Source organism: Pseudopipra pipra, chromosome 1 (assembly GCF_036250125.1).
Source record: "Pseudopipra pipra isolate bDixPip1 chromosome 1, bDixPip1.hap1, whole genome shotgun sequence".
NCBI classification, from domain to species: Eukaryota; Metazoa; Chordata; class Aves; order Passeriformes; family Pipridae; genus Pseudopipra; species Pseudopipra pipra.
This window is the reverse complement of record NC_087549.1, coordinates 135,377,184-135,403,093: the sequence shown is the minus strand read 5'-3', so window position 1 is coordinate 135,403,093 and position 25,910 is coordinate 135,377,184. Positions and strand designations below refer to the sequence as shown.

Genomic DNA, 25,910 nt, shown 5'->3' with positions numbered 1-25,910 from the left:
CAGCTCCTGGCCAAAGAGTCTTGGGGCCAGTATGTAAAAACAAACCAAAAGAAGTCTAAAAAAAGTGTTAAAATTTCACTGCTTTTAAATGCCCATTAGAGACATCATTAAAAATAATAGTTAAACAATTTTGAAAACAAAGTCGTAGTATAAACAGAATCCTGGATTCAGAAGAGAAAGTTGAATCTGAAATCAATTAGTGATTCCCAAAAAGTATGAGAAAAAAATGCCAAGTTAAGGTGGGGCATTCTGTTTCAAATTTTGATGATCTTGAAGGATAGCACTTCTTGCAGAGTTTTTGCTGTCTTGGTTTACCAAACCTTGTTAAATCATCATGGAAGATTTAAGCACAGTGCCATGTGGGCTCCATGTGACTGAAGATGCCACGTCTCTCTCATGGATTTCCTATAGGCAACTGTGTTCCTGTGGCACTGGCACAGAAACACTGGCAGTACAGGATGTGTGCAGTGTTTCTGACTCAGCCAACACCGAGGAGCACTGGATATGGTGAAAGTCCTCAAATTCTTCCCACGGGAAATTTCCAAGATGAAGCCTGAAAAGAGCGGCTGCACTGACCAAAGTAAGTCCCAGCTAAGTTTCCCTTAGTTTTCTTCCATCCAAGGTCATAGTGGGAAGACTCTCCACAAATACAGCACAAATACATATGGAAAAAATATGACAAGCAAGATAGGAAAAACAAAGAGAACAAAAAAAACCTAGAACCCTGTTTTGTGAAATTTAGGAGGACCCATGTTTAACACATTCTCAGCTTTTGATCTGGGTCTATATCTGATACATATCTGTTGCCCGTATGTGCATAATCTCCTTCATAAAAAATACATATCCATTTAGGCATCTACATTACTTATGTACAAAATTTCACATTTGGGTTCATATGAGAAATGGGAGCATTTATTGAAAGGCTCAATTATGTAAGTAGCTGTCTACTGCATAGGATAAAAAGATCACCAGTTCATTGGCTTGGCAGATTGCCGAGAATAGTACCTCATGAAAGCATTCACCTTTATGACCACCCTCATTATTGTGGTATAAAGTGAGACTCTGCTCTATGTAGGTCACTGAACAATGGTGCCAGAGCCAGAATAATGTCATTGAAAGCCAAGACTGACCAAGCCCTTTGTCGTCCTTTTCAGCGAATTGCCCACTTAGCACTGTGTCTGTCCTTTCTTCATTGAATCATGAATCAGTTCTGCAAATATTCTCAACTCAACTGGACAACCAATCCTTCTGTGAAACTGTACCCTGGACTATTTCCAGTTTTAATTTGGATTTGTAGATTCATTGTTCTGCCTTTGATTTTCCTTGACCTGAACTGCTTACCAAAACCCTCCTCTAAATCTTGAATGATTCAGTGAGGTGGCACATAAATCTGAGACAATCCTGTCTGGGTTTTATTTTTATGAAGTAAAAACAAAAAGAAAAGCAGAACTGGTCCCCAGTGTTTACCTGTGTCTCTCCACGGTGGAAATCTTGTGCCTAAAATTCAAACTCATGCTTTATTGTTAGATCAGATTTAAGTAGAAAAATTTTGGTTGGAAAACAAACATTTAACAACTTCTAAAGGAAAATTATTAGTGTTATGTGACTGAAGCTTGGCATTTTTAAGGAATGCATGTCATGTTTGGAATATCTCTTCATGAGCTTAAGCAATAAATAATAATTCAAAATTAAAAAAAGCAAGGACAATTTTTTTTTTTTTTACAGGACAGTATCACTCTAATAAATAATGTTAGAACTCACTGACGATGCTGTAAAGATATCCTTCATTAATTGAAGCACTAACCATATTACAATCCTCTTGCATGCCATAAATCCGCTGTGGGCATTCAGCTCTCTCCAGTAACATTTTGACCAGTTCTCGTGAATGGTTCATGTGGAGCTCAGTGTTCTCAGCTGAAAGAACGCGTAAAACTTCCATCAGATAGCCTCTGCTGGGAGCATAGCTGCCATCCTGCCCATGCTCTTCCCCAGGCTGTCCTTCAGCAATGAGCACGCTGAATATGAAAGCAGAACATACCACCCCAAGAGCTGAATGCTTGGTCAGAAAACACATCTCCTCTTCTTGCAGTCAGGGATCTGCACTGAATGTTGGATTGTTGTTTGCACTTCAGAGCTTAAACTGGAAACCTGAGGAATCTGAATGGTAAAGGGGAAAAAGAAACCCCAACCCCTTAATTAGTGTGAATGCAATATGTTTGAAAGGATTTATTAATTGGTCGGCTAAGCTGATTTGCAGTGACAAGCTGTTTTTGAACAACAGGGAGCCTGTAAGGGCTTTACAGCACGGAACAGCAGGAAACTAAGACAACCATGGCCTTAAAACTTCTGTAGAATTACCAACAAGAGGTCGTCTGAAAGTGCCCTTCCCTCCTCTTAAAAATAAAGTGTATTTCTTTCACTTTAGTGTTATGTTACGATATTCAGTAATAATTCCTTTTGGTAAGAACAGGAAAATACCATTGCTTTCACTTTCATTCCATTATGAAACAGGTTTCTAGTAGCAAAAATAGCTGTAAATAAATATTACTAGTGTAATACTGATATGAATGTGCAGTAATTATGTTACATAGCAATGATAGAGAGCAGGTTATATTTTCAAAACACTTTACCAGTGTTACTAAACTCCAGCTATACAGCACAAAACAAGAATGAACAGGACATACTTAAAAATTAGTCATGTTTTATGATCAGATGAAAGAGTTACAAAGTTGAGGTCTTAGTTTCACTCAAAGAACTCAGTGAGTAAACAAGACAAACACACCCCAAGCAACAAGTTTAACTTGTTAACTCTAGGTGCAAAAGACATTTTGTGCTATAAATCTGTCTTGTCACTATCCTTCCTAATAAACCACCACCTCCACTTTAACACTAATCTATCTCAGTAGCTAATCACAAGAAAAATGAGTTTCACCTCTGTTTTCCACAGAGGTTTTGATTTTATTGATGGTCATATGCTGGCAGTGACATGCATACCCAGATAATAATGCACATGTGCTAAACAGCTACACATACATTCAGCTTCTTCTATCTGCAACATAAGACATGTGTCTTATTTTTAAGGAACCCCTGCTAACAAAGTATTTAAAATGAAAAAGAACGACTGAATTCAAATGGGCATTCACTCAGATAAAGGTTAAATGTTAGGAAATCCATTGGTCTTTAGATATATTCTACTGTTAGCAGTCAGGAATATGTATCATTGTTACAAGGATGTTACAAGCATTTATTTCTAAATGTTATTTTCTTACCTTCTGAAGGGAAAAAGAATGCTCGTGTATCTAGCTTTGTGGCCTTCTGAATCCTCAGAAGTATTTAGCTGCTGGAAGTCCAATGTTTTTAAAATTCCTTGATGGTGCTCTGGAAGTTGGAGAGGATTAGTTTATTGCTGCCTTGAAAAGTTTTCAGTTGCTATGGAGAGAGCTGCTCTTAAGGTAACAATGGAGGTGGATAGGAATTAGTACATGTTCTTCTTGGCAAGTTCTAAGCATCGCATTGTTGAAGGTATTTCACATATTTTAGTAGTTATCATTTTATGTAAACAGTATTTTAGCAGTGCAAGATGTATAAAATTATGAAAGAATGTATTTCATTACGGTGGATAATACATGCAAGCACTCGACTGTTCTCTACACTACTAAATTATCTGATCAAATCTACAACAACCCCAAATTTCTTTTTTTATTAAAATATTACTACTTTTTGAAAATACGAGAACAGAGTAGAATAGAAATCTTTTCAAGCACCTCCATAGAAAAATTATATTTTTTGTTTGCAAAACACTGCCTGTAGAGAACAGTCTCTTTCATCCCCACTTATTCTGTGCTGCATTTGCACTAACTAAAAAACTGGGATAGCTCAGACTGCGGTGAAAAAAAATTTCTTTCACCCACTCAGATTTTCCAGAGGGATGCTGTTGGCATTTACCTCACCATGCCATTACAATATCATTGCGCTGGAAGTTAGTGAAAACTGTCACGGCTGACAGATTTCCCCAATGACAGGTACACCAGTCATATCATTCTCCCACCTTCCAAACCTTCAGTGATATTATGAAGGACTATCAGCTCAGCTGGCTCAACAAATCCTGTGAAGCAGAAAGCCTGTAGTAATAGAAACACCATCACTCTCTTTAAATCTAGATTGATAAAAAAATCCTGGGTCCTAAACTGTATGTAATATCTCCTATAAGGTGGTGAGCTCAAAGGGAACAGCCTGAGAACTGACAATGTATACTGACTATAAAAAAATTAAACTGTTAACACCAGCTGGAAGGAAGAGAAAAATGTAAAGAAACGTTCTCAAAAATACAAAGTACAACTGCATAGAAGTATGCACAAATTCTCATGTGACCAAGGCTGAATATTTTCAAAATCAGTCCTATGATTAAATATTCTTTTATTTTACTTCATAAATTACAAACTATATTTATCAAACTAACATTACTAAATATGCAACTTTATGCAAATGAGAATTACAGAATTTTTTATATAAAAATTTATTTTTATATGAAAGACTGAAAAGAAGAAACACATGATAGTATGCATGTTCCCTGGCTATTAAATAATATGCTCTATCAAAAAAAACTAACCAGATCCAGATTTGTTCCACTAATAAAAATAATTCCTGAGATAATGGAGGAATAGCTTCCAGCATTTAATTCTGGGGATTGCTCAATCTCCAAATAAACATAAAATAGGTTTATCTGTATATAATTTGGTGGTTTGCATATAATTAGAAATTGAAACTAAGAATTCATTCCATCCAATTAAAGTGTACAAACAGTGGGAGAGTTGTTTCAGTTTACTGAGAGAAGCTAACATTTAAAAACACATTTGATGATTTATAGCTATTGAAAGCTGCTGAGAGATTTACATAATAATAATGGCTACAACTTTAACATTTGTATTACAGACTGATGGTAAAAAAAGGAAACATTCAGTACATTAAAATGTAACAGATAATATTTGATACATGCTATTACAGCTGATTCAAAGGAGAGAGGAGAATTCACTTCCCTTTTTATGACTAAGTGTTGCAAGCCTTCTCTGGCTTGGAAATGAATTTCTCAGTGGTGGCGAAATCACTGATGGTGACTTAAGGCTCAGCTTCTGCTTTTACCCTTGACACTGTGATTTCAGTCATGCCATTGTCATCAAAGGATTATTCTGTCTACACAGCACTTGGATTACTACTTTTGAAGTAATTGCTGGCATCAGTCGCTAAGTCCTTTTTTCAAACCCTTCAGTAGCAGCATTATTTCCCTACTAGCTACCCATCCTGACACTGTGCCAACTGATAAAATGGGACAGCAATAATAACTGAGCTGTGTAGTTAGATGCCCATTAGAAGTTTGCTAAGATACACACACAGAAATAAATCACTAGTACAGTTTAATGTCTTAAAACCTCCCAAAGAACCTATCACTATTAATGTTGTCTCGTGTTATGAGACTTTACCATTTTGGCTCAAATTTTATTGCATGTCTTTTGGTGAATTTTAATAAAGGGGAAAAAAGGTTCATGCACAATGCTCATAAGTTAAGCCAGAGACCCTCCATTAAGTGTAGAATGATAATATACATGTAAGAAAGAACTTTAAAAGGAACTTGAGAGTTGGGGTAACTCAAATTCAAGTAGCTTACCATTCTAACATGACAACAGACTCTATACGGCAAAACCAGAGTTATGATGAACTTCCTGATTAAATAAGCAACTTAAACATTTTTTTTAATTATTCCATTCCATTATTTATTATTGGATTCTACACTACACAAGGATCAGAGCTCAAGAATTTGTAGAGATAATATTTTTTAATTAGTTTGAACAGTTACCATGGTAGGGTACTTGCAAGAGAGTAACTAGTGTTGTTGACAGACATATGTCCCAGTTAAAATATGTAACAGAAGAAATAAGATAAAGAGTGATAAAAATGGTAACTTCATAAAACTCTTATTTTTATTTCACAATTGGATTCATGATCCCAGACAACTGCATATGAGATTTTATCCACGTACAGATACAATTGTTTGTATTTAGAAAGCTCATATAGTAATATCCTAACTTCAATTCTCACTGAAAAGGAATGAAGGGAATTTTCAAATGGCATAACTAGATGTAGAGCATGCAGCAAGCCCTCTTTGCTTATAGGATTTTTATTTAGTTAGTTTTAAGTGAACCAGTAAGACTTACTGCATCTTATCTTGTTTCTCCCATCCTTGCACCTGCTGCAAGAATAAAAGCAAGTTGCCCCTTCACAAATGCCATGGATAACTCCACTCTGCAATTTTCTGGGTTTCAAAGGATTGGTGAATGAATTATGTAGGAACAGAAAGCCTCTTTAGGGAACTCACTCTGAGATGACAAGGACATTCCCATGAGCTCTACCAACATGACAAATGTCTTAATTTTATTTGCACAGTAGAATGGGAGTGGATATAGGCATAATTTTAGCAAGACCCCTGCTGAACTTCATATCATACTGAGAAATGCAGCTATATAACTCTTATTCCTTCAATACTGTGTAACTCTTTTTGATGAACTAAGCAAATGCCTTTTTTACTTTTTACTAATCGCAGCAATTACGGCAAATACAAGACAATCCTCTGGTACTGCAGATTTCCTCCATGTTATTAATGTGATGTGTGCACATTGTATAATTACAGCCATAGGCAGCATATTGACATATGAAAGAACTACATTTTGCATGTAATTTGTGTAGAATTTCAATATATAAAGCATCTATGCCAATGAATCAATGCCAGAGCACTGTAATAAAAAATGTCAGTACTTTAAAATTACCAGTCAATTAAGCTTCTTTGGCATCACATGTCAATCCAACAATATTGCATATATTAAGGTTGCCAATGAATTAAAATAAATAAATGCTATTTAAATTATCTGAATTACATATATTAACATAGAGTTATATATATTAATATATGTGCCTGGAACTAGTCTTGTTTTATTTAAGGATTGCAAAATTCACCTGTTATTAGAAAGTTTTTCTTAGACCTGGAAATCTAGTTACATTAAAGTAGAACAGAAAGAAGCCATAGATTACTTCCACTCTAGGCCAGCAAAGCCCTTATATTTTATAAAATATACCTCCAGAAGTGCCTTCTCACATATTACAGAATTAAGGTGATATTTATTGTCCTAAAATACTACTCTCATGAAAACTGAGTTTTTAAATGAAATTAAAGTGTTCATTTATATGGAAAGTGTAATCTAAAACTTCATTAATTGCCTCCATCTTACTACAGACTTCTCCCTCACACAATATCTCTATTGCTCACAATCTGGCTAAATTTAAAACAAACAAACAAAAAAAAAACAAACAAAAAAAACCAAAACATTGAGATGTAGAGGTAACTATCAAGACTATTCAATGATAACAATTATGATCAAGAACCTGAACACAATGAGAGATAGTAGTATCTTGGGCAGGAAAAAGAGGGGTTTTCATAACGATGGATATGTTGTTGCTCATTTTTAAGTTTAAGAACACAGGGGGAAAAAATGCTCTTGTGATCATCCTTAGAAATTTTATCAGCCTAACTTTATTGAAGGTATCTAAACATCAAAGTACAGCCACCAAACTCTCTAAGTCAGCTTCAGTTATCTCACCTCCCCTTATATTAAACAGATGCAGAAATCAACTAGTAAGCTTTTCACTGCCTATTGTGTTGTTTTGTCCCGGAGTGTTATCAGAATATTATTATGTATACTTTCTTCCTGCTCCTTTAGGTTTCCAAAGAAACTGGGCTAAAAAACCAAGTTGATCTTTCTAGCAGTGTCTTATCCAGTCCAAAGCATTTACAGTCCAATTACACATGTTGAACTATTAATTTAAATATCTCAAATGAAATATTAGTATGTAGTAGAAATGTAGTATTACTGTATAGAACACCAAGTGATATTTTAATGGGAAAAAATAGGTTTTAAAATTGAAAAATAACCTTTGACAGTTATACAGTTCACCTTGCAGGAAACTGATATGTATTGTATGTCGAATCTTCAGCCATTGACTTCTGACCCCAAAATATTGATTTGTTCCTTTCCTGCTGATACTCATCAACTTATGCACTCAAATGTTCTTTAGGTAATCTGCATATTTTTTCCTTTATGTAAATATTCATAAAATATTTATAAATCATTTTTACTATTAGAGAAATTGAGATAACAAGTGTTTACTCACATTACTTTTTGTTTTTCAAATTATGACTCAGTGTTCAGTTGTTCTAAAGAAATTCTCACAATTGGGAGAAGTCATTGCAGGCAAACACCTGTTGCCTGAGAGAAGACTGATGTTTGTCAAGGTCTACTAGTCTACCTAAAAACCAAAAGAAAAATATAAGTTTCTGGGTCATGAATACAAGCCAGGATGAGGGTAGGGAAGACAGTTTCTTTCTTTCTTTCTCTTTGTCTTAAATTCAGGAAGTTTGTAGTTGGAACCAATACTATAAAGAACTTACAAAATAGTTGAGTGACTAAATAGGCCTCAAGTAAAAGATGTTGAAGCAATAAAGGTGAAAAGAAAAAAAAGGAAAATCCTAAAATGAAAGGACAATGAAAGAAAACAATTTAGCCAAATACAAACTTCATTGCATTACAGTGACCTTAGTTTTCACCTTTATTAAAACTGCAGACCAAATACTATCTCCCTAGTGTAACCCTGTATTATATCCATTGTTCAAAGGTTTGGTAACAAGAGTAGTAAGGGGGAAGTTTGTTATAATGTTCATATTTTATGAAAGAAGCTTTTTTCTCTATATATAACCTAAGTAGTTAAGCTAAATACCAGAATTCTCAATAAATGCACATATGTAACATTTATATTCTAAATTACATGCTTTCTTTTTTCCTAGCCTATAAGAAACATACAAAATCTCAACTACTATTTTAACTTTGCAAATACAGTTTGAGTTAACACACCGTATATTCTTGTAACATTGTTCTATTCAATTTAGGATAAAAGTCTTATTTTATCATCAAGACACATTGTTCATTCTGCTCTGTGTTGGCCAAAGAATTCTTTGTATCCTGGTTAGTAGAACAGAATTGTTATATTTTAATAATACTTCAATTAATTTAGCATGTCTTTGTTATTGATTGTGCGATTTTTTTGTTTCAGTTGTGGAAGGTTCAGTATGTATTATACCAAGAAGCACCAGAATAACGCATCATACTGAGGGGAGATATTGGTGTCTTCACTGGTTCCTCTCCTGTAAGTGAACATTTAAAGCAATTTAGGAAGTGTATATTAGACCTTCTCATGATGGGCAACAATAGTGCTTATATAAGCAGTTTATTATGTCTGCATGTTCTCGGTACACAAACATATATAAGAGGAGTATGAAATAAATCCAAAGAATATGAAAAATAATAAAAAAACCCTAGGTCTAATTCAATATGATTATTCTGTCAACATAGTAGGTTTTTCTCCACTTACTAAATTCACCTGATGAGCATCCGCGATTATAACCATAAACATTATTAGCCGTGAAGTATTTTTAAAAAAATATTCAAATGTTCATATCTTTCCTCAAGATATTTGGCCATGTGCATGCAGCAATTACATTTTCCTCTTTTACGATTGCACAGCCTACTTCACTCCCAACTCCTGTGGATGAGTGATGAATGCAGGTCTTAACCCTCCATTATTTCCTGTCTTAGAAACCCTTATCACCCTGTAATGTATGATTGTTATGTACTATTACATTTCACAGCATATTTAAAACTCCAAGTCTCTAATTCTTTCTGCTTGAATACCTGAATATCACCTGTAATCTCTTGACCCAATGTCATCTGCTAACTTCATGCCAAAAAAAAAATTAGGAAAGTATAAGAAAATTCTAAAGATTTGAATCCTGGGAGATCACACTAGCAACCTCATGGCATGCCAATCAATGCCTTTTCAAAGCAATCTACAACCTTCTAGATTTTTACCACTCCAAATAGTTACAGACTTATTATAGTGAAGTCCTGGCATATCTGATCCTGGCATCTGCTTTGTACAGAAGATCAGTCATTTAAAAAGAAACAAAAAATTTAGCTTCCTACTAGTTTATTAGTTAGTCCCTCTTTATGAGCTTTTGAATGGAAACAATTGCTTATTTTATAGCCAAAAACATTTGCTTTCATAAAAACAAAAATTAGCAAAATATAGAATTAGTCTTATCTATTTGTGTAGATACAATAATAAATTACGATATTGAAATTATTCAAATATTGAATATTGAAAATATTGAACATATTGAAAATAAAACCAATAGAGATGTAGATTATAAGAAAAGCTTTATTTAACATACAGTTATACTATATCAAAGCACTTGGCGGTAGTAACACTTTCTCAGATCTTTTTCAATCTTTTTTATTGTATTCAAACTGTTTCTAGGTAAGTAAATTTGTTCCGGCAAATTCAGCTGGAAGCTATCAAAAATATATACATCATGGAGGGCTGCAAGTTGGAAAGCAGATTTCAGGCATGGACCTTGAACTTCTCTCCTTTGTTAAACATCTCAAAATCCTCATCTTATTGCCTGAATATTTTCTGAAATCTCTATAAAACGACTGAAGCTACAGTACAGTTTTTTGCATTAAGGCTATTCTTGTGTCACAAATAATAATGGGGAGCTCGCTTCACTTACTAGTGAAGACACACATAGGGATCCTGGCCATGATGACAAGGAGTGGGAATAAACAAATAAATAGTGGTAATGCAGAGACATTTTGGAACTAATACAGAATGATGCATTTCAGGGCTGAAGCCCATCCCTGTTGGGCATCAGAATAGAACATTCTCTAAAGCAGCTGGTAGTGGGACCAGTGGGACCTGAATTTCATCAATCATGGAAGGCCTGGTAATACTCAGCTGCAAATGATCAAGCACAAATCTCACTCATTGTGATGTTGGTTGGTATTTTAAGCTTTAATTACCAATTTTGAACTGTTACCACCCAGACAATCTATGGCTAATCAGCACCTGTAAGCTCCCACACACTGTTCCAAGAACTGCTTGTCTGAATTTTCTATTTAGTTCTAATTATAACATCCTATATAGGAAACAGTAACAGTCTATATTAAAGTTGTCTTTTCATCAAAACAGCAGTTGAAGATTTAAAGTAAATAACTCTTCCAGTTTCTGAGCATTTGTGCCCACAACTTATCTTGAAAATGCTCCATGATGTATAAAACTTCCACTGTCAACTTACCAAAACCAGCTCTTTGAAAACACATTTTATGGAAAATGATGTCTTTTAGAAAACTCAAGATAAGATAGAAGTCGACTTCATATAGTTCCAACAAGACATTACTTCTACTACCTTCTATTCAGTTACATGGAAGCACTTCAACCTATGTCTTCCAGTTTTTAAGGACAAGAGGAATCATTTAGGAACATTACACAGTTTTGCATTAAAGCAGGACAAAAAACCTATATCACAGAATTTCTGAAATAAACCCACTGCAAGTTTGTATTCTGTGATATATTTATGTACAAAATTCAGATCTTATGAAATCTTCATTTGAATATTTAACTAATCCATCATCAGGAACATTTTTTCAGACCTTTTTTAACCTCACCTTTAATATGCATGTGTCTTTCATCCAGTGTGGATTTGTTTAGCTTCAGGTACTATGTTTTTTTCACTGTAACTTCAGCATGACTAGACATTAATATCAGCCTTTTTTTTCTTGTTATTTTAAACAGTATTTGAGGGTATATTTATATTTCTCTATATAGACATACAATTAGAAGATGACAAAGTACAAATTAGCTAATTATGTTGATAAAGCAAAATACAGGATTTTTGAAAATTTTTTTTTATAATTGTTACTGAATCTTCTCTTAAATATTATTTTTTAGGATAAATTTTCCTTTACTAATGAATGGAGAATTTGTACTGTTTCTGTTCAACAGGACATCCTTAGTTACTAATAATCATCCTCATTTAATTTTTAAAAACCTCCACTTGTCCAGTTTTGCTCATCATTATTATCAGCTCTAATGAAAGAGTCTTTTTCAAGTATTAGTCATGTATATTTTGTTTAGTAATATTCATATACACATACACCTATATGAAGTCAAGAAATCAACAGGCATCTCCAGGCATCAACTTTCAGTGACCAATCCAGTTACAATGGCCTTTAATTTTGAATTAGGCTGTGTAGATTTTGGTAGGTCTGTAATGCTAACTTCAAAGCACTGTGCTTAAGATAACATGCTCAGCCTAAAGCTAACAAAAAGATTAAAACGAAGTAAAAAGGACATGAGTTAGAAATCCGCACAAGTAAGAGTAAGTTACATCTTAAAAAGCAAACCTGCAGCATAGTGACAATTTCATACCAACAGTCCTATTGTAAAGATTTTTCAAGCCTTTCCCTCTGCTGAACAAATTCCTCCAACAGTATAGAAAGAACTAAAAGCTTTTAGTTTCTCCTTTGTTCCCCATGTCTCATCTCTACAGATAAGGACAAGAAAAACATCTATTAAAAAAAAAAGATTTAAAAAAACAGGGTTTAAAATTATATTTATGAGGCAAACACTTACTAGCTCCAATACCAACAACTATTCAGGTACTCTTGAACTGCAGTCCATGCGAACTGTCTGTTAAGCAAGTGCTTGTACTTTGAGTCAGCAGCTAAGCAAGCTCTCATGTGTGCTACAGATTTGTACTGAAGGGCTCAATGTGAGTAACTTGTGAACACTGAGGCAGAAACTTGCCTGGACCTGAGGGTCTGCTACGAGCAAATTATCTGCTTAGTATGACAGTAAGCAAGCCTCCTGCAACTCTGCTCCTGCTGTGGTTCTTGTTCCCATGATGCCTTCCACACACTTGGAAATATGTGCAAGATTTTGAGGTATGCAAGAAGAACATTTATTCTAATTGCCTTTTTCCCATTGCCCTTTTTAAACATACACACACCCCCGACACAGGAATTTGGAAAACCATAAATATAAAGCGTAATCTTATTTTTCACATTTTATTTAGATGAACTTAGAGTGAGTGTTTATCAACAATTAGATATATTTTCTTACACTTAACAACATACAGTCTGCAACCCAGTGTGAGGTTCAAAGTAGCCAAGTAAAACAAGTCAATGGCTGGCACTCATAAGCTTGAAAAAGAAAGCCTAAGTGGATTAGTATGCAGAGCATTAGTGCATTGAGGTAATTTTTGAAATTAACTCTCTACAAGGAGGGTTGTGGGGTTTCTTTACCAGAATTTTATTTCAAAAAACTGTTTTGTTTGGGGTTTTTTGTTTTGTTTTGTTTGTTTGTTTTGTTTTGTTTTGTTTTGTTTTTTCTGCAGAAATCCCAAAAAGAACTAAAGAGGAAGCCGAGACAATGTTATATAAGCGGAAGAAAACTAGGATTTTTCAGAAACCAGTGGCAAAGTGAAAAAAAAAAGGGAGTGTGAGTCTGTATTCACCTTCAGATGGAAGTCTGGAGAATGGATAGATCCTATACACTGGCTTTCTGCTCCATCTTCTGAGTGATGACTCTCATTGAACTGTTTCTATGCCTCCTTTTGAGTGACATGGAACTCTTCTACAATTAAATTTTGTCAATTAAAGTCAGTAAATAACACTAATATATTGGCTGCCTGCACACTGTTCTCTCCAGGTATTAAATCCAGTTTGTTTTCTTACTGTGGAAATCTGAGATTCACCTGCTAAACACTACTGTCACATTGAAAGAGGAAAATATATGTGCATGAGAGAGGGAAAAATACACTCTGCTCCCTTTTGGCATGCTCCTTGATATTTTCTCTTCTTTAACACATCTATAAGGCTGAATTTATTCTTTCAGAATTCAAATTTCTAGCTCTATGTCAACTAATCAATTCTTCAAAAACCTAAAACCTTTACAGTAGAGCTGACACCCTTAACCTGCCGGCAACTCTTTGGTCTCTGATGGGAATATTTTCTATGAAAGCATAGTTCCACAAGGCCTTTTAACATATGCACAAAGATCACTAATTTGCTTTCACTTATTTTTTTTAAAGACCACTTTGCTGCCCTTATTATACATAATTTAGTATAATCTTAATTGTCTTTTCTCTTTCTTTTATTTTATTTTCATTTCCCCCCCATATTTAAAGAGGAGTGGGTTTTTTTGTTTTGTTTTTTTTTCCAGTGTGATCTCCTGAGGTAGTCAGGCCTAAGCTGACAAGATCTGTGTGTGTAGTCAGGGTGGAACTTATCTAAATTTGCTGTATGTGGAAGTATCTGGACAAGTCACCCAAGGCTTCCTATACAGACATTGGAGAGTGAGGCATTTCAGGAGGGAGTTTGTCTGGCCTATTTCACAACAAACTTTTGGATGAGAGGAATTGCACTGTAGCCTCTGCAATTATATTTATAATAACTTTCTTGACATCTAAGAGAGCCTGGAGAGATTGTCTTTGTTGTAGACATCTGTACTATTGACTACACTTTGCCAGTCAAATCACTCCCTGTCTCTATATGAATTCCCCCATTCCTATCACCCCAGCAACTCATTAACAATTTTACCACTTCTAAATATATTTGACAGAGAAGCAAAAATCTCCAAGATGTTTAGTTCCTGCAAGTTTTGTGCAAAACGAGGACTAGAAGGAGCATTCTACTAGTACCTACATGCAAGAAAGCTGTAAACATAGGACTCAGCTATAGACATGAAAGAAACTAAGAGAAATGTTAAACCATAAAGCATGTTATTCAAAAGGAAGAATCCAAGGAAAGATTCAAAGCCATTGGACATGATCAGTCTTCATTCCATCTGATACTTGTTTAATTTAGAAAGGCTTTCCAACAATTTTTATATTCATGAAAAAGAATTCACAGATTGAGAGGCAGTTTAACAGGATGTTGACCACTAGAATGTAATGGAGCAATCCCTAATAAAAAACATCTGTGGAAGCAGTAATTTATGATTTCAGGAAAAAAATATGCCCTTTTGCTACTTCAGAACCAGATTTTATTTCATTTTTTCAAAGAAAAATAAAAATTTAACAATGTAGAAGGTTCATTGATCTTTTTAGGAAGTGAAAACCACAGTAATTCTAGCCCTGGATTTAAAAATATGTATAAAAAATAATAAATGATAACACGAAGATCATCAAGAAAACAGAAATAAAGGATTTAACCCTGGGTTTGTTTAATAGTTTTTATTTTTACTGTTTTAGCTACATTATATTAAAGATTATCAAGGTAGACATGCTGTAATTCTCTCCTTCCTATCCCATTTTACCACTGCTGCCCTCTGCTGTATGGAACAGTTTCCAAGTGCCTTTATTTCTTACTAAGCTTGTGAATGATTAGTTTTAGAGGTAGATGTTTAAGTGCATATGCCAGATTGATTTTGTTTCTTCTTTTAACTTGCAAAGAAGTTTATTTGGCAACAGAAGAATATGAATTTTTCAGTATGACTTAAAATTGTCAAAGTAAATAATTATCAAAGATGATATATGATACATAGAAGAAATGTATTATCAAATTTGTTTTGTAAAGTAGAATGACTTACTTCAGGAGATATATGCTGCAATATCCATGACATTAATGTTAATGTCTTTTTAAATGTCATCTTTCAATGAATGTGAGGAGGCAGTAAGAACAGAAGAAAACCCAACATGAACAATCTATGAATTCATATCCTTCTCCAGTACAGTTTGTTTCCAACATTTCTCCCTTTCTTACTCTTTTTTTTTTTTATTTTTTAATCCATCCATCCATCTGTACATCTCAGGAGAAAGCGCTATTCTTACATGCCATGTTCCCAACAATAATAAACCTGTTATCTGGGAAGATGTAACTTGCACTGCAAGGTGGCCCAGTTATGTTATATACCTCTGAAAACACACCCTCAAATGGGTACACATCAAACTACCTATGCATTTAGCTAATAAAAGGCATAGGTGACTATATGATGTTTGTCACAGAATCTTAGCAATACCCTAAAAATGAATATTTTTTTTTATTTTTCCAGCACAAAACTTAGCCTATGCTCATCAATAATTTAGCCATGTTTACAAATTATGAAGCAGCTTTTTTTCTTCCCATGCATTTTCTACAAGATTCTTGATGAAAACCCTACAAAAGTCCACAGCTTTTGTCAATTTTATTCTGTTTAATAGGGATCAGTATTTTCAATCACTTTTTGACTGGAATCAGAATAAAACTGCAAGGCAAACCTTATGAAGAGAAGGATGGGAAGTGAAATGAAAGGAATAACCCAAAAGACACTCAGAGCAAAAGACTATAAGATATAAAAAACATCCGCTGGCCCTAAGAAATGTTTTACACAGATTAGCTTCTATCACAACAACAGAAAATGTTATTTAGGCAGTGCATGCAAGCCTGACACTATATGTGGTCCATTCCCTTCACATCCCATGCACATGCAGTCATTAAAATTAGCTGTTAGAGAGCACACCCATGACCATGATTGTTGCCTTTAGCAAACATGCTTACAAACATGTTTTCCACATATCTTTGTGAAAATTCCTCTTTGCACTGCCTTCATAAGATCCTGTGCTAAAATTTTTTGGAAATTCCCTACCAAGTGGGTAAAATAGGATTTTCTTTCATCCTTTTTAAATCAGTCTATTAGTTTCAATTGCTATACTATAAAATTTGATCAATAATATTTCTGTATCCATTTTATCCATAACCTTCATGATTTTGCAATCATTACCAATATCTCTCATCAGGTTTCTCTAGACCAGATTTAAGTATTTTCCTTGTAGTTCATCTCTCATAAGGCAGTTGTTCTATCCCTAAATAATTTTACTTGCCTTTGTCCCCATTGAAACCCCATGTCCTTCCCATTCAAACAATATTTAGGATGTGGAGAGTACACTATACTCTCGATAGTTGAAATCGAATGTACCTAAGTGGGGCTTTTTTGTAGAACTAGCAGAGCCCTTTCTTATCCGCCTGTATTTCTAAGCAAGCACTGACAACAGACATTTAATTTAGTTTACTATCTTAATATAACACAGCTCCTGAAATATTATGTTGGTTTGTAGGTCATCTTAACATTCATATTGATGGATAAAGGCAGTAATCTGTGACCAGTTAAGCATTTTAAAGGCATTTACTCAAACTACAAATATATGTTGCTTGGATTTACCAGAGTTGCACATGAACGGCATCCTGTATTCCTGAAGAAAATCTTGTTTCTAACCATTTTCCTGGTGTCTTGGGGAACATTTTCTGTAAGCCATCATTAATTTCATGCAGCACTTTGCTAGCTCAGAAAAGTCAGAGTTGGTATTGCTTCCTGTTGAATTGAAATTTGGGGAAAATTACCAGAACACTTTTATAAAAATAACTGCTTATAATTTGGGTGTTTTCTACAGAACTTCATGAATTTTAACAAATTGAAATATGACCTTAGACTGAGTGTGAACAGATTCAGTTCTAGGGGATAATATTTAGAGTTGATGACTGACAAGTTTTACTTGGCTAGCTCCAGTTTTTCTAAGGAATGAATACTTGTTTGAGTGACTTCTCTTTCTCTCTCTCTAAACTACTCAATCCTACTCCCTTCCTAATGTTCCTGTTTTTCAAAATACTCCTTGTTAATATCTAACATGCTAAATGCGATCCTTGGGGCACTTAAAAAAAATACAATTACCCCAAACTGAAACTAATAAATTAAACTGCTTACTTTCAAGTTGTTTAAAAAGATGTAATTTTTCTTTTATGTTAGTGTCTTTCAGGTTTCAGCTAGCTCCATACAAACACAGGATACAGTCTGCTTCTGTTTTCTTCCGGCTTTTTTAGCAATATAGTCCAATTTCAACAGGCAAATCACTTGGAAACACCATTAGTCTAAAAGCAAAAGAAATTAAAACAGCCTGTGTAGTGATTCATGGGAAATAGGAGTATAATATCTTTATTTTTGTAGTGACTGCTTCCAGCTGCCATATAACAATACTGGAATGATTAGTGAGAGTGTTTATATGTAGGACAGTGGCACAACACGTCATTCTCAGTAATGCTCCACAAATAAGGAAGTCACTGCCCAACGGAGTTTAAAGGTGTTACCCACTGTACCAAGAACACAATAAAGCTTCTTTAGTCTAATACTGCCCAGTTTCTACCTAAGCAGAAACTACTTAAACTAGGAAATACTGGGCATGTGTATAGACACATTCTACCTTGTCAATCCTGGGTGATTCTGTTGGCTAGGGCTTGCCAGAGTGATATATCCATTACATTACTTGCACTATTAACATAGTTCAGCAAAGAGCTGCTCTGGAGGGAGTCAGTGTGAGAGAAGACTAGATAAATATACTAACTTCCTCTGTAGACTTATGTTATATTTTCTTATTTGTCAACATGAATTCAGGTGCTTTTTACCAGAGTTTGGATAGTTGAACTGACAGGCACCGACATTCACAGCCACAGAGGCAGTGCCACACACAAGAGCAGATGTGTCTTGTCACAGGGAGTTGCAGAAGTGTGTCAGCAAGTGCAGTACTAGACACTAAAACAGAGGACATGCTAGCAGTACTAACCCCTACCTGCTTGAGGGTGGTACATTTGAGTGTATACAGCAATATAGCCAGCCTTTGTCCTGTTAGCCTGCCTAAAACACAGTCGTTGCCTCTATAAAGACATTGGCCAACAGTTTCCTTTACAGTACCGCTGTTCCCAATCACCTATGAGAAACACTCTGTTGTTTGACAGGGATGCACTAGGGCCATTACTGATGAAATTTTTAAGGTTCTGTTCATCAAGGAAATGGTCATTCATGCTTTTAATTCTGATGGTCCTCTTACAGTGACGGGAACCTAGACCACTATGTAATAACACAATTCCAGCTGCTCCAACAGGAATCTGGCCTTATTCAACCACAGGAAACTGAAGTGCACAGCTGTACACCTGGACAAATTCCATGATATTTTATTTAAATGTTCCCATCAAGTAAGCATTTTTGAATTTCACTTTCTAGCCTTAGCCATAACTCAAATTGTGAATTCATCCCGAATATTACCCAAGGCTGAGAATCTTAAACTGATACGTAAAACACCTTCATAAGTGGTTAGTTTAATAAAGAATCCATTTATTTTGATAAGAAGGGAGCTTTTAAATCGTGTATCACAAAGAATCATACACGAAACATTAAGGATCACAACAAAAATTATCAAGACAAAGAATTCATTAGAGTTTGATTACATATTATTCTACAAATATGGAAGACAGCTGCAACACTATCACTAAAACCTACCAAGCTTTCATTTTTAATTTGCTAATTGAGGCAATGAATATTCATGATCCCAAACTTGCAGCAGTTCCACAGTTCATTTGTCTGCTATGTGATTTGTAACATTGCCATAAAAATCCAGACTAGTAGAAAATGTCAAAGAAAACTAACAGACTGTGCAAATTTCCCTTCTTTTCGGATTGTACCTTCGCCTCTATGCAATAGTAAAGTACTATCCTGAGGATCCTATTCAGATTTAAATTCATGTCCTTCTGAACAGTGAAAGCAACTGACCAAAGTTTATCATTTAGAGCTCTAAATTTGTACCTTTCTCTGATTCATCACAGTTTAGAGAACTGGCTTTAAATTTTTTTCTTAAAAAGATGGCACTTGCAATGGTCAATAACTTATCTACAACAAACATAAACTAAAGATAAAATAGTAAAATTAGTGAACACAACAAGTACTGCACCAATAACTTTGCACAACAATTCCTTAATATTGGCAGTCATTCTAGATTACTCTCTTAACAATTTAATATAAAGCACTGGATTAATGTTTAATATAAAATGACCCTTCTAATAAAAATTAAAATGTGTGACTAAATATTAAGGGATTTAAACTGTGTAATTTGAAAATACTTCTTTGTCCATAAGTTATTCATCTGTGAAACAAACCATCATAGTTTGTTACCACAAATTTTTAACAACGTTTGTTTTAATAATACATTGTGGGACATGCCCAAAAGATAGGATTTTTACAACCGTAACAGATTTCCCTGACAAAAGTATTTACAAAAGCGCAATTTATGCATTCTAAAAACAATTTAAATACAAAAAATAGCTCACTGGTTGGGACTGACATTTGCCATGCAAAATCTATCACAACAGATGTCTCAAATTTCCTGAGACATTTTCTTAAGGAAGGAAAGATAAAAGTATATCAGCTAGATTCTCACAAATTATTGGACTTCAATCCATCGATATATTTATATAAGGCTCCAGTACTGCCAGTTAATGCATGATCTTCAGCCTAGAGCACTTGACTAGAATAAGCAGAGCCTATGCAGGAGCACGAATAAACACAGTTTACATTAGGCATACTAAACCCAGCTTACATTTTTAGCATTAGGCATACTAAACCCAGCTTACATTTTTAGCATCAGTAGTTTCAAATAAATTTCCCAGGAAGCAGCTGTACATGGCTACAGGCTTGTTTACATGTAGCACTTTTATTTCAGTTTTGAGACTGATATTTAAACTGGTTTTGCTAAAGTTGGAAAAAAAATGTTAAACCATCATTTGTTTTTATATAAATAAACTTTGCATTTTTTATTTTCAACTGATTAAAAATCAAGCTACATTTTAGTGAATATGAGGGTATCCAGAAGGCACCTATCTCTGAATAAGTGATAAGAATGGTTGGTGGTTAAAAGGCTGCTATGCTGAAAAGCATTATTAGTTGCCCTATTCTAGGTCTTTACAGGTTGAGTAATTTGCATTTTAAGTATCCTTAGATTTGAGGGGAAAAGTAGCCTGTTCCATATTTCCAGCATGGTGCACAGACAAAAAGAGTTCTGAAGGTTCAGTACTTAGTCCCAAAGCAAGATTAAAGGGTATTTTTAATGTGAGAGGAATAAAAGGCCCATACAGGAAATCTTGCAGGAAATAAGACAGGATATTTCTGAAACAAAGTGGACATTAGAAAAACAAAGAAGGGAGATTGTTTAATGTTTGTTTCTCTTGTTGATGGTAGTGGGAAAACATGTAATCTCTTTGTAAAATAAACAAAAGATACAGTAGAAGAATAGCTTGACACAAATTGACTCAGATAAGTCTTACAGTCTCTGGTCTCTGATCAAAGCAGGTGACTACCATGCTGTTTTCTGACCTTGTAATCTATTAATCACGTGTGTTATACAAATATTTATTTAAATACAAGCAAGTTGGCATAGCCCTACATATTGGCTAAGCATATGAATCAATGCAAAAATATAAGTAGCATCATAGAATCATAGAATGGTTTGGGCTGGAAAGGACCTTAAAGATGATCTAGTTCCAACCACCCTGTCATGAGCACTAGATCCAGTGAAAACACTCAACATTTTCAGAACACCAAACATACGGATTTCTACTCATGTTCTGAGCTCCTATTAAAGCACTTGTATGGGAGTCCTCAAGATAGTCTCTTAGTAAACCAAGCTAGAAGCCATCCCTGATGAAGCACATTTGTAGCTTTTAGTGTTACAGAAAAGTGTCTGTTAGTCAGTAAAATCTATCTCTATGAATGATTCCATACAAATACACAGATCATTTTTCAGGTTTGTTTTTAAATGCTGGAAAACCATTATGTAAGCAAGCATGGAACAATACACCTGCCTGTGTGAAAGCAGTGATGAAGACAACAGTCTATTGCTCAAACATGACTGTTTCCAAAAACAACAGACTCCATAGGCAGTAGCTGAGAGTCATGTACCTTTTATGAAGGTTTTCAGGCATCTGACACGTTTATTTAAAAGATATGTCATAGGGTCATATTTGATACTCAAGATTTTGAAGCTTATTCTTCAGTTGAGTGAAACTCACTTTTTTCCAACTTTGTCAATAATCACAAGAAGAATTAGTAGAATAAGCAGTACTACAGTACCTTAAACCAGAAGTCCATCTATTAAATTGCCTTCTCTCTTACAAAGTCTAATAATGGACACTTACAGGAGTGTAGAAATAAGTATATAATGAAGGATTCTTCCTCGCTATATCACCCTGTTTTCATTGAATTAAAGGTTTAGGAACCTCCTGAGCATTTGGATGACTATGTTCAAGAGCCCCTCTCGACCTATTCTCCAGAAACATGGCAAATCCATTTTTGACAATATGACATCCTATGGCAATTAAAAAGCTCATGATTGTATAGGTTTCCATAATATTTACCCTTAATCACCTTGTCTTACACTGGAAAACCTTGTTGCATCCAGTAACCCTGTAACAATGATGCTAATGTTAACTGTCACTGCACAGGTATTTTTAGGGTTAATTTTCCCAAATACATTACTTTGACTTTCACAGCACTAAATTTAGTTTCCATGTCATTATCTCAGCTCAGCAGTAGTCAAATCTTCCCCAGGTATCCATACTCAAACTCTGCTTTTAATAACCATGAATACGTATGAGTAATCAGTAAACTCCATCATTACTTCTTTCTTCCAGGTGACTCAGGACTTTTTGAATAGCACATGATCAATATTCTCCATGTCTACTGGAACCTTCTAGTAGAGTTGCTAGGCCTGATTTTCCAGTACAAACCCCACATTTACTCTTCTATAAACTGTCATAGGTATTTCCTCATTCTTTCCTTATCACTGTTTTTATTGTTCTACCTTGTTTAAAATTAATTATCTGTCTTAAAGTACTCAGGAAACAGAGCTTGTATTAGAGACCAATGTGGTATTGGTGACTTGCTATTCTTTTGACACTCTAGATGATTTCAAGAACAGGTTATGTACTACAGCAAACACCAATTTCTAGTTCTTTCAGAACAACTTCTAGGATTTTTTTCTTAAATTTTTTTCTTAGTATATGTAAAATTTGAGGAGAATGTTATTAGTGTTACAGTGACCTTGACCCAGCATAATCAGGGCCTTGTGTTCTTGGGATGGATTAACATTCTGTTGTGAATTTTTGCTCCAAAAAGCAGTGATGTATGAGAACACACACATGTGCTGTCTGCATGACAGCCCATCCATATGATAAATATAATGCTATGTAAAGAGAACTGAAGTCTTCCATTATTACTTTTTTCTTCATTTGAAGTCTCTCAGTTGCTAGTAGTCAATAGCATCTTAGTGAATAGTTTAAAAAGACAACAAGAACAGAAGAAAATAAATGCTCTCTAATGTGTCAAAACCATATTGCTTCTAAATGCAATTCCATTTCACTTCTTGAGAAATCTGTAAAGAAACAAATTACCAATGTTATAGTCTGGGAAAAAAAACAATAAAAACAACAAAATGGACATTTACCGAAAGACAACAAATGGACATTTACAAAAAGACTAGTGATGCAGGGAGATATATTCATCCTACATTAAGACAAAAAAGTTGGAAATAAAAGCGACCATATTTATATCCTCAAGAGGGGCAAGTCTGGTGTGTAAACAAGTTTCTGAAATTGAGCCAGAAGAATTCCTGTCAGTTCTGCGTCTCTAATGATAATAAGCTAATGCTTTTGTAGACTTTTCAATTTTAAGATTTAAAAGCAATTACCTGATCTTGAGAATGCTTCTGTGAGATAAACACACATTATTATCCCTTTATTAGCAAGGGCAATGGAGGAATAGAGTTTTTGATTTGCCACGTAATTAACTGATTACCAGAACCAACAGTGAATCACCCACTCATCCTCTCTCCATTGCTAATATTGCTCAAACTGACCCTAATAGTGTGTATGAAAGCAAATGCCTACCTGGAACATTGCGGTGATGGTCCCACAAGACTTGTGAGAAGAAAAAAAACAACAAAAAAAAGAGAAAGAGAGGAAAAATACTGTTTTACTAAATCTGTTTCACTTACAAGTCACACATAAGAAAAATTTGTACAGACCACCTTAAGCTAAAAAAAAAAGAGACAACTCTAGCTGGAGAGAGAAGACCAGGGTATTATCTCATTTGTCATCTAAAAAATTAATTATGAACTCTGAATCCCTTCCCTGTCATCCCCACCGCAGCCCATCCCCTTGCCCCCAGGCCCTGCCTGCCAGGGCCTCACGCGGCCTGCTGGGATCAGCACACGGGCAGCGCAGTTCACGTCCTGGACACCTCCAGCTGAGGGAATTCACCCCTGCAGCACAAAAAGCCTCCTGTCAAGGCTCAGATGCCGCCTTTGGTCCCGGAGCTCCGGCCAGTGGAAATAAACGCCTCAGCCAAAGCCGGGGCGCAGCAGAGCCCCTCGTTCTCTCGCTCCCCCGCTAGATGGCGCCGCCGGCTGCTACGGGCCATGGCGCCGCTCGGCCCGGGCGCCATCTCGGGCGCGAAGCCCCAGCACAGCGGATCGCGGCCGATCTGCTCCCACCGCCCTCACCTACTCTCCGCCCCCGACCCCTGGGAGACTCCCCGCCCCAGAGAGCCTGACTGGCTCTGGCAGCTCCCATGGAGGCGGCAGGAGAGGTTCCCCCGCTGTCGGGCAGCGTATTTAGGCTGGCGGGGCCGGGGCCGGCCGTGCGAGCCTGGCCGGGTGTGAGGTGCGGGCCGTGCAGACCCCGGCCGGGGTGAGCCCCGGCATCGGCGAAGGCTGCGGGACTTTGAGTCCGGGGCTGCACATGAATGGGGCAGTCGCCCCACGCGTTCCTTTGTGAGGCTTTGCTCGCCATGTGGCTGCCCTTGCAGTGCGGGAGGATGGCCAACTCAGGGAGTCACCCCGGGGCTGGGGTTGGAATGGAAATCACACAGTCCAGCCCTTGGCATCGAGAAACGCTGTGAATATCTCCAAGCCTGAAGATTCCACATCCCCTCTGGCCGGCCTTTGCCAGGTTTGGAGACACACACCAAATCTAGGTTCTTTTATTGTGCAGAAGATACACTCTCCAATGGTCATTCCTTAGCCCAGTAGCCAGCCATGGAAGACATCTAGAAGTGCTCCAGGATGGAGAGGATCCTTCTTCAGTTGCTTTGCAGTTCTAGGAGGTAGAAATAAGAGCTTACTTGTCGGCTGTGTCTGGTTTTTGATGAAGCCCTGTCTTCGGTGCCTGGCTCATGGAGTACTGGGATGCCACTCCAGACTTGTCATCTCAATGTCTGTGTGATCTTATAGGAAAAACATTTTCCATATTGCAGCTTGTCTAGAAATACCTGAAACCTCACTCAGACAAAGTTCAGAATTATGCAAACCACTCAAGTTCTGTTTCTATTAAAGAAGGGATCAGGTCATGAAGTTGTACAATTTCCTCTGGATGTATAGCAAACTTATGAACAAGGAATTATGAAGTTAAGAACAGATGGGAATTGCTGAAACCCACTGAACAAATCTAATGTTGAGTTAGGAAAAAAAAGTCTTGTTTTGTGGTACTTGAGTGCTAATGAACATAAAACTGTGTCATCTCTTTAATTTCAAAGTCTTTCTCAACCATAAAACTTTAAAAAAAGTTTTTAAGTATTTAACAAAAGTGCTGAGATTATTATGTGAAGAACTTATGTTTAAATACCTTTCGATATGTGTCTTCCAAACTTGTATATGGTAGATCGGAACTCTTGGGAAATAGAGTGATTTTTTTTCTTGAGAATCTTATAACTATATGAGCAGTTAGTCCACTCTCCTTGACATAATCTCTTGATACAGCATTCACTAAAAATCTGTGATGCAATACATTGATCTCCTTTTGATGTTTAAATTTGGAACTTAATACTGAAATTACAACAGGGAAAGAAAATGAGGGGGAGAGAATTCATAATTCTTAAGAAAATCATTCAAAGTTGTGCCAGGAAAGGCTCTGACTGGACATTAGAAAGCATTTCTTTACCAAGAGGATGGTCAAAGACTGGAACAAGCTTCATAGAAAGGTGGTCAATGCCCCAAGCCTGACAGTGTTTTAGAGGTATTTTAACAATGTCCTTGCCAACACACTTTAACTTTTGGTCAGCCCTGAATTAATCAGGCAGTTTGATTAGATGATCCTTGTAGGTACCTGCCAACTTGTAGTTGG

At 35.8% G+C, this 25,910-nt stretch overlaps 1 protein-coding gene across 7 annotated transcripts in view; it reads right to left on the bottom strand.

Moving 5' to 3' along the window:
- The window catches only part of SLC39A12 (solute carrier family 39 member 12), a 33,976-nt gene extending 30,531 nt beyond the window's left edge, over positions 1-3,445 (bottom strand). For 4 of the 7 annotated variants that reach the window (XM_064634638.1, XM_064634646.1, XM_064634663.1 and 1 more), the window contains exons 1-2: positions 3,270-3,445; positions 1,805-2,157 (exon numbers count right to left, since the gene is read on the bottom strand). In XM_064634638.1, the coding sequence (XP_064490708.1) occupies positions 1,805-2,074 (270 nt within the window). In that variant the 5' untranslated portion in view covers positions 2,075-2,157; positions 3,270-3,445. Of the gene's footprint in view, positions 1-1,761; positions 2,158-3,269 lie in introns of those variants that run through there. The other 3 variants (XM_064634687.1, XM_064634669.1, XM_064634678.1) reach the window with 3 other exon arrangements.
- Positions 3,446-25,910: the final 22,465 nt, after the last annotated feature.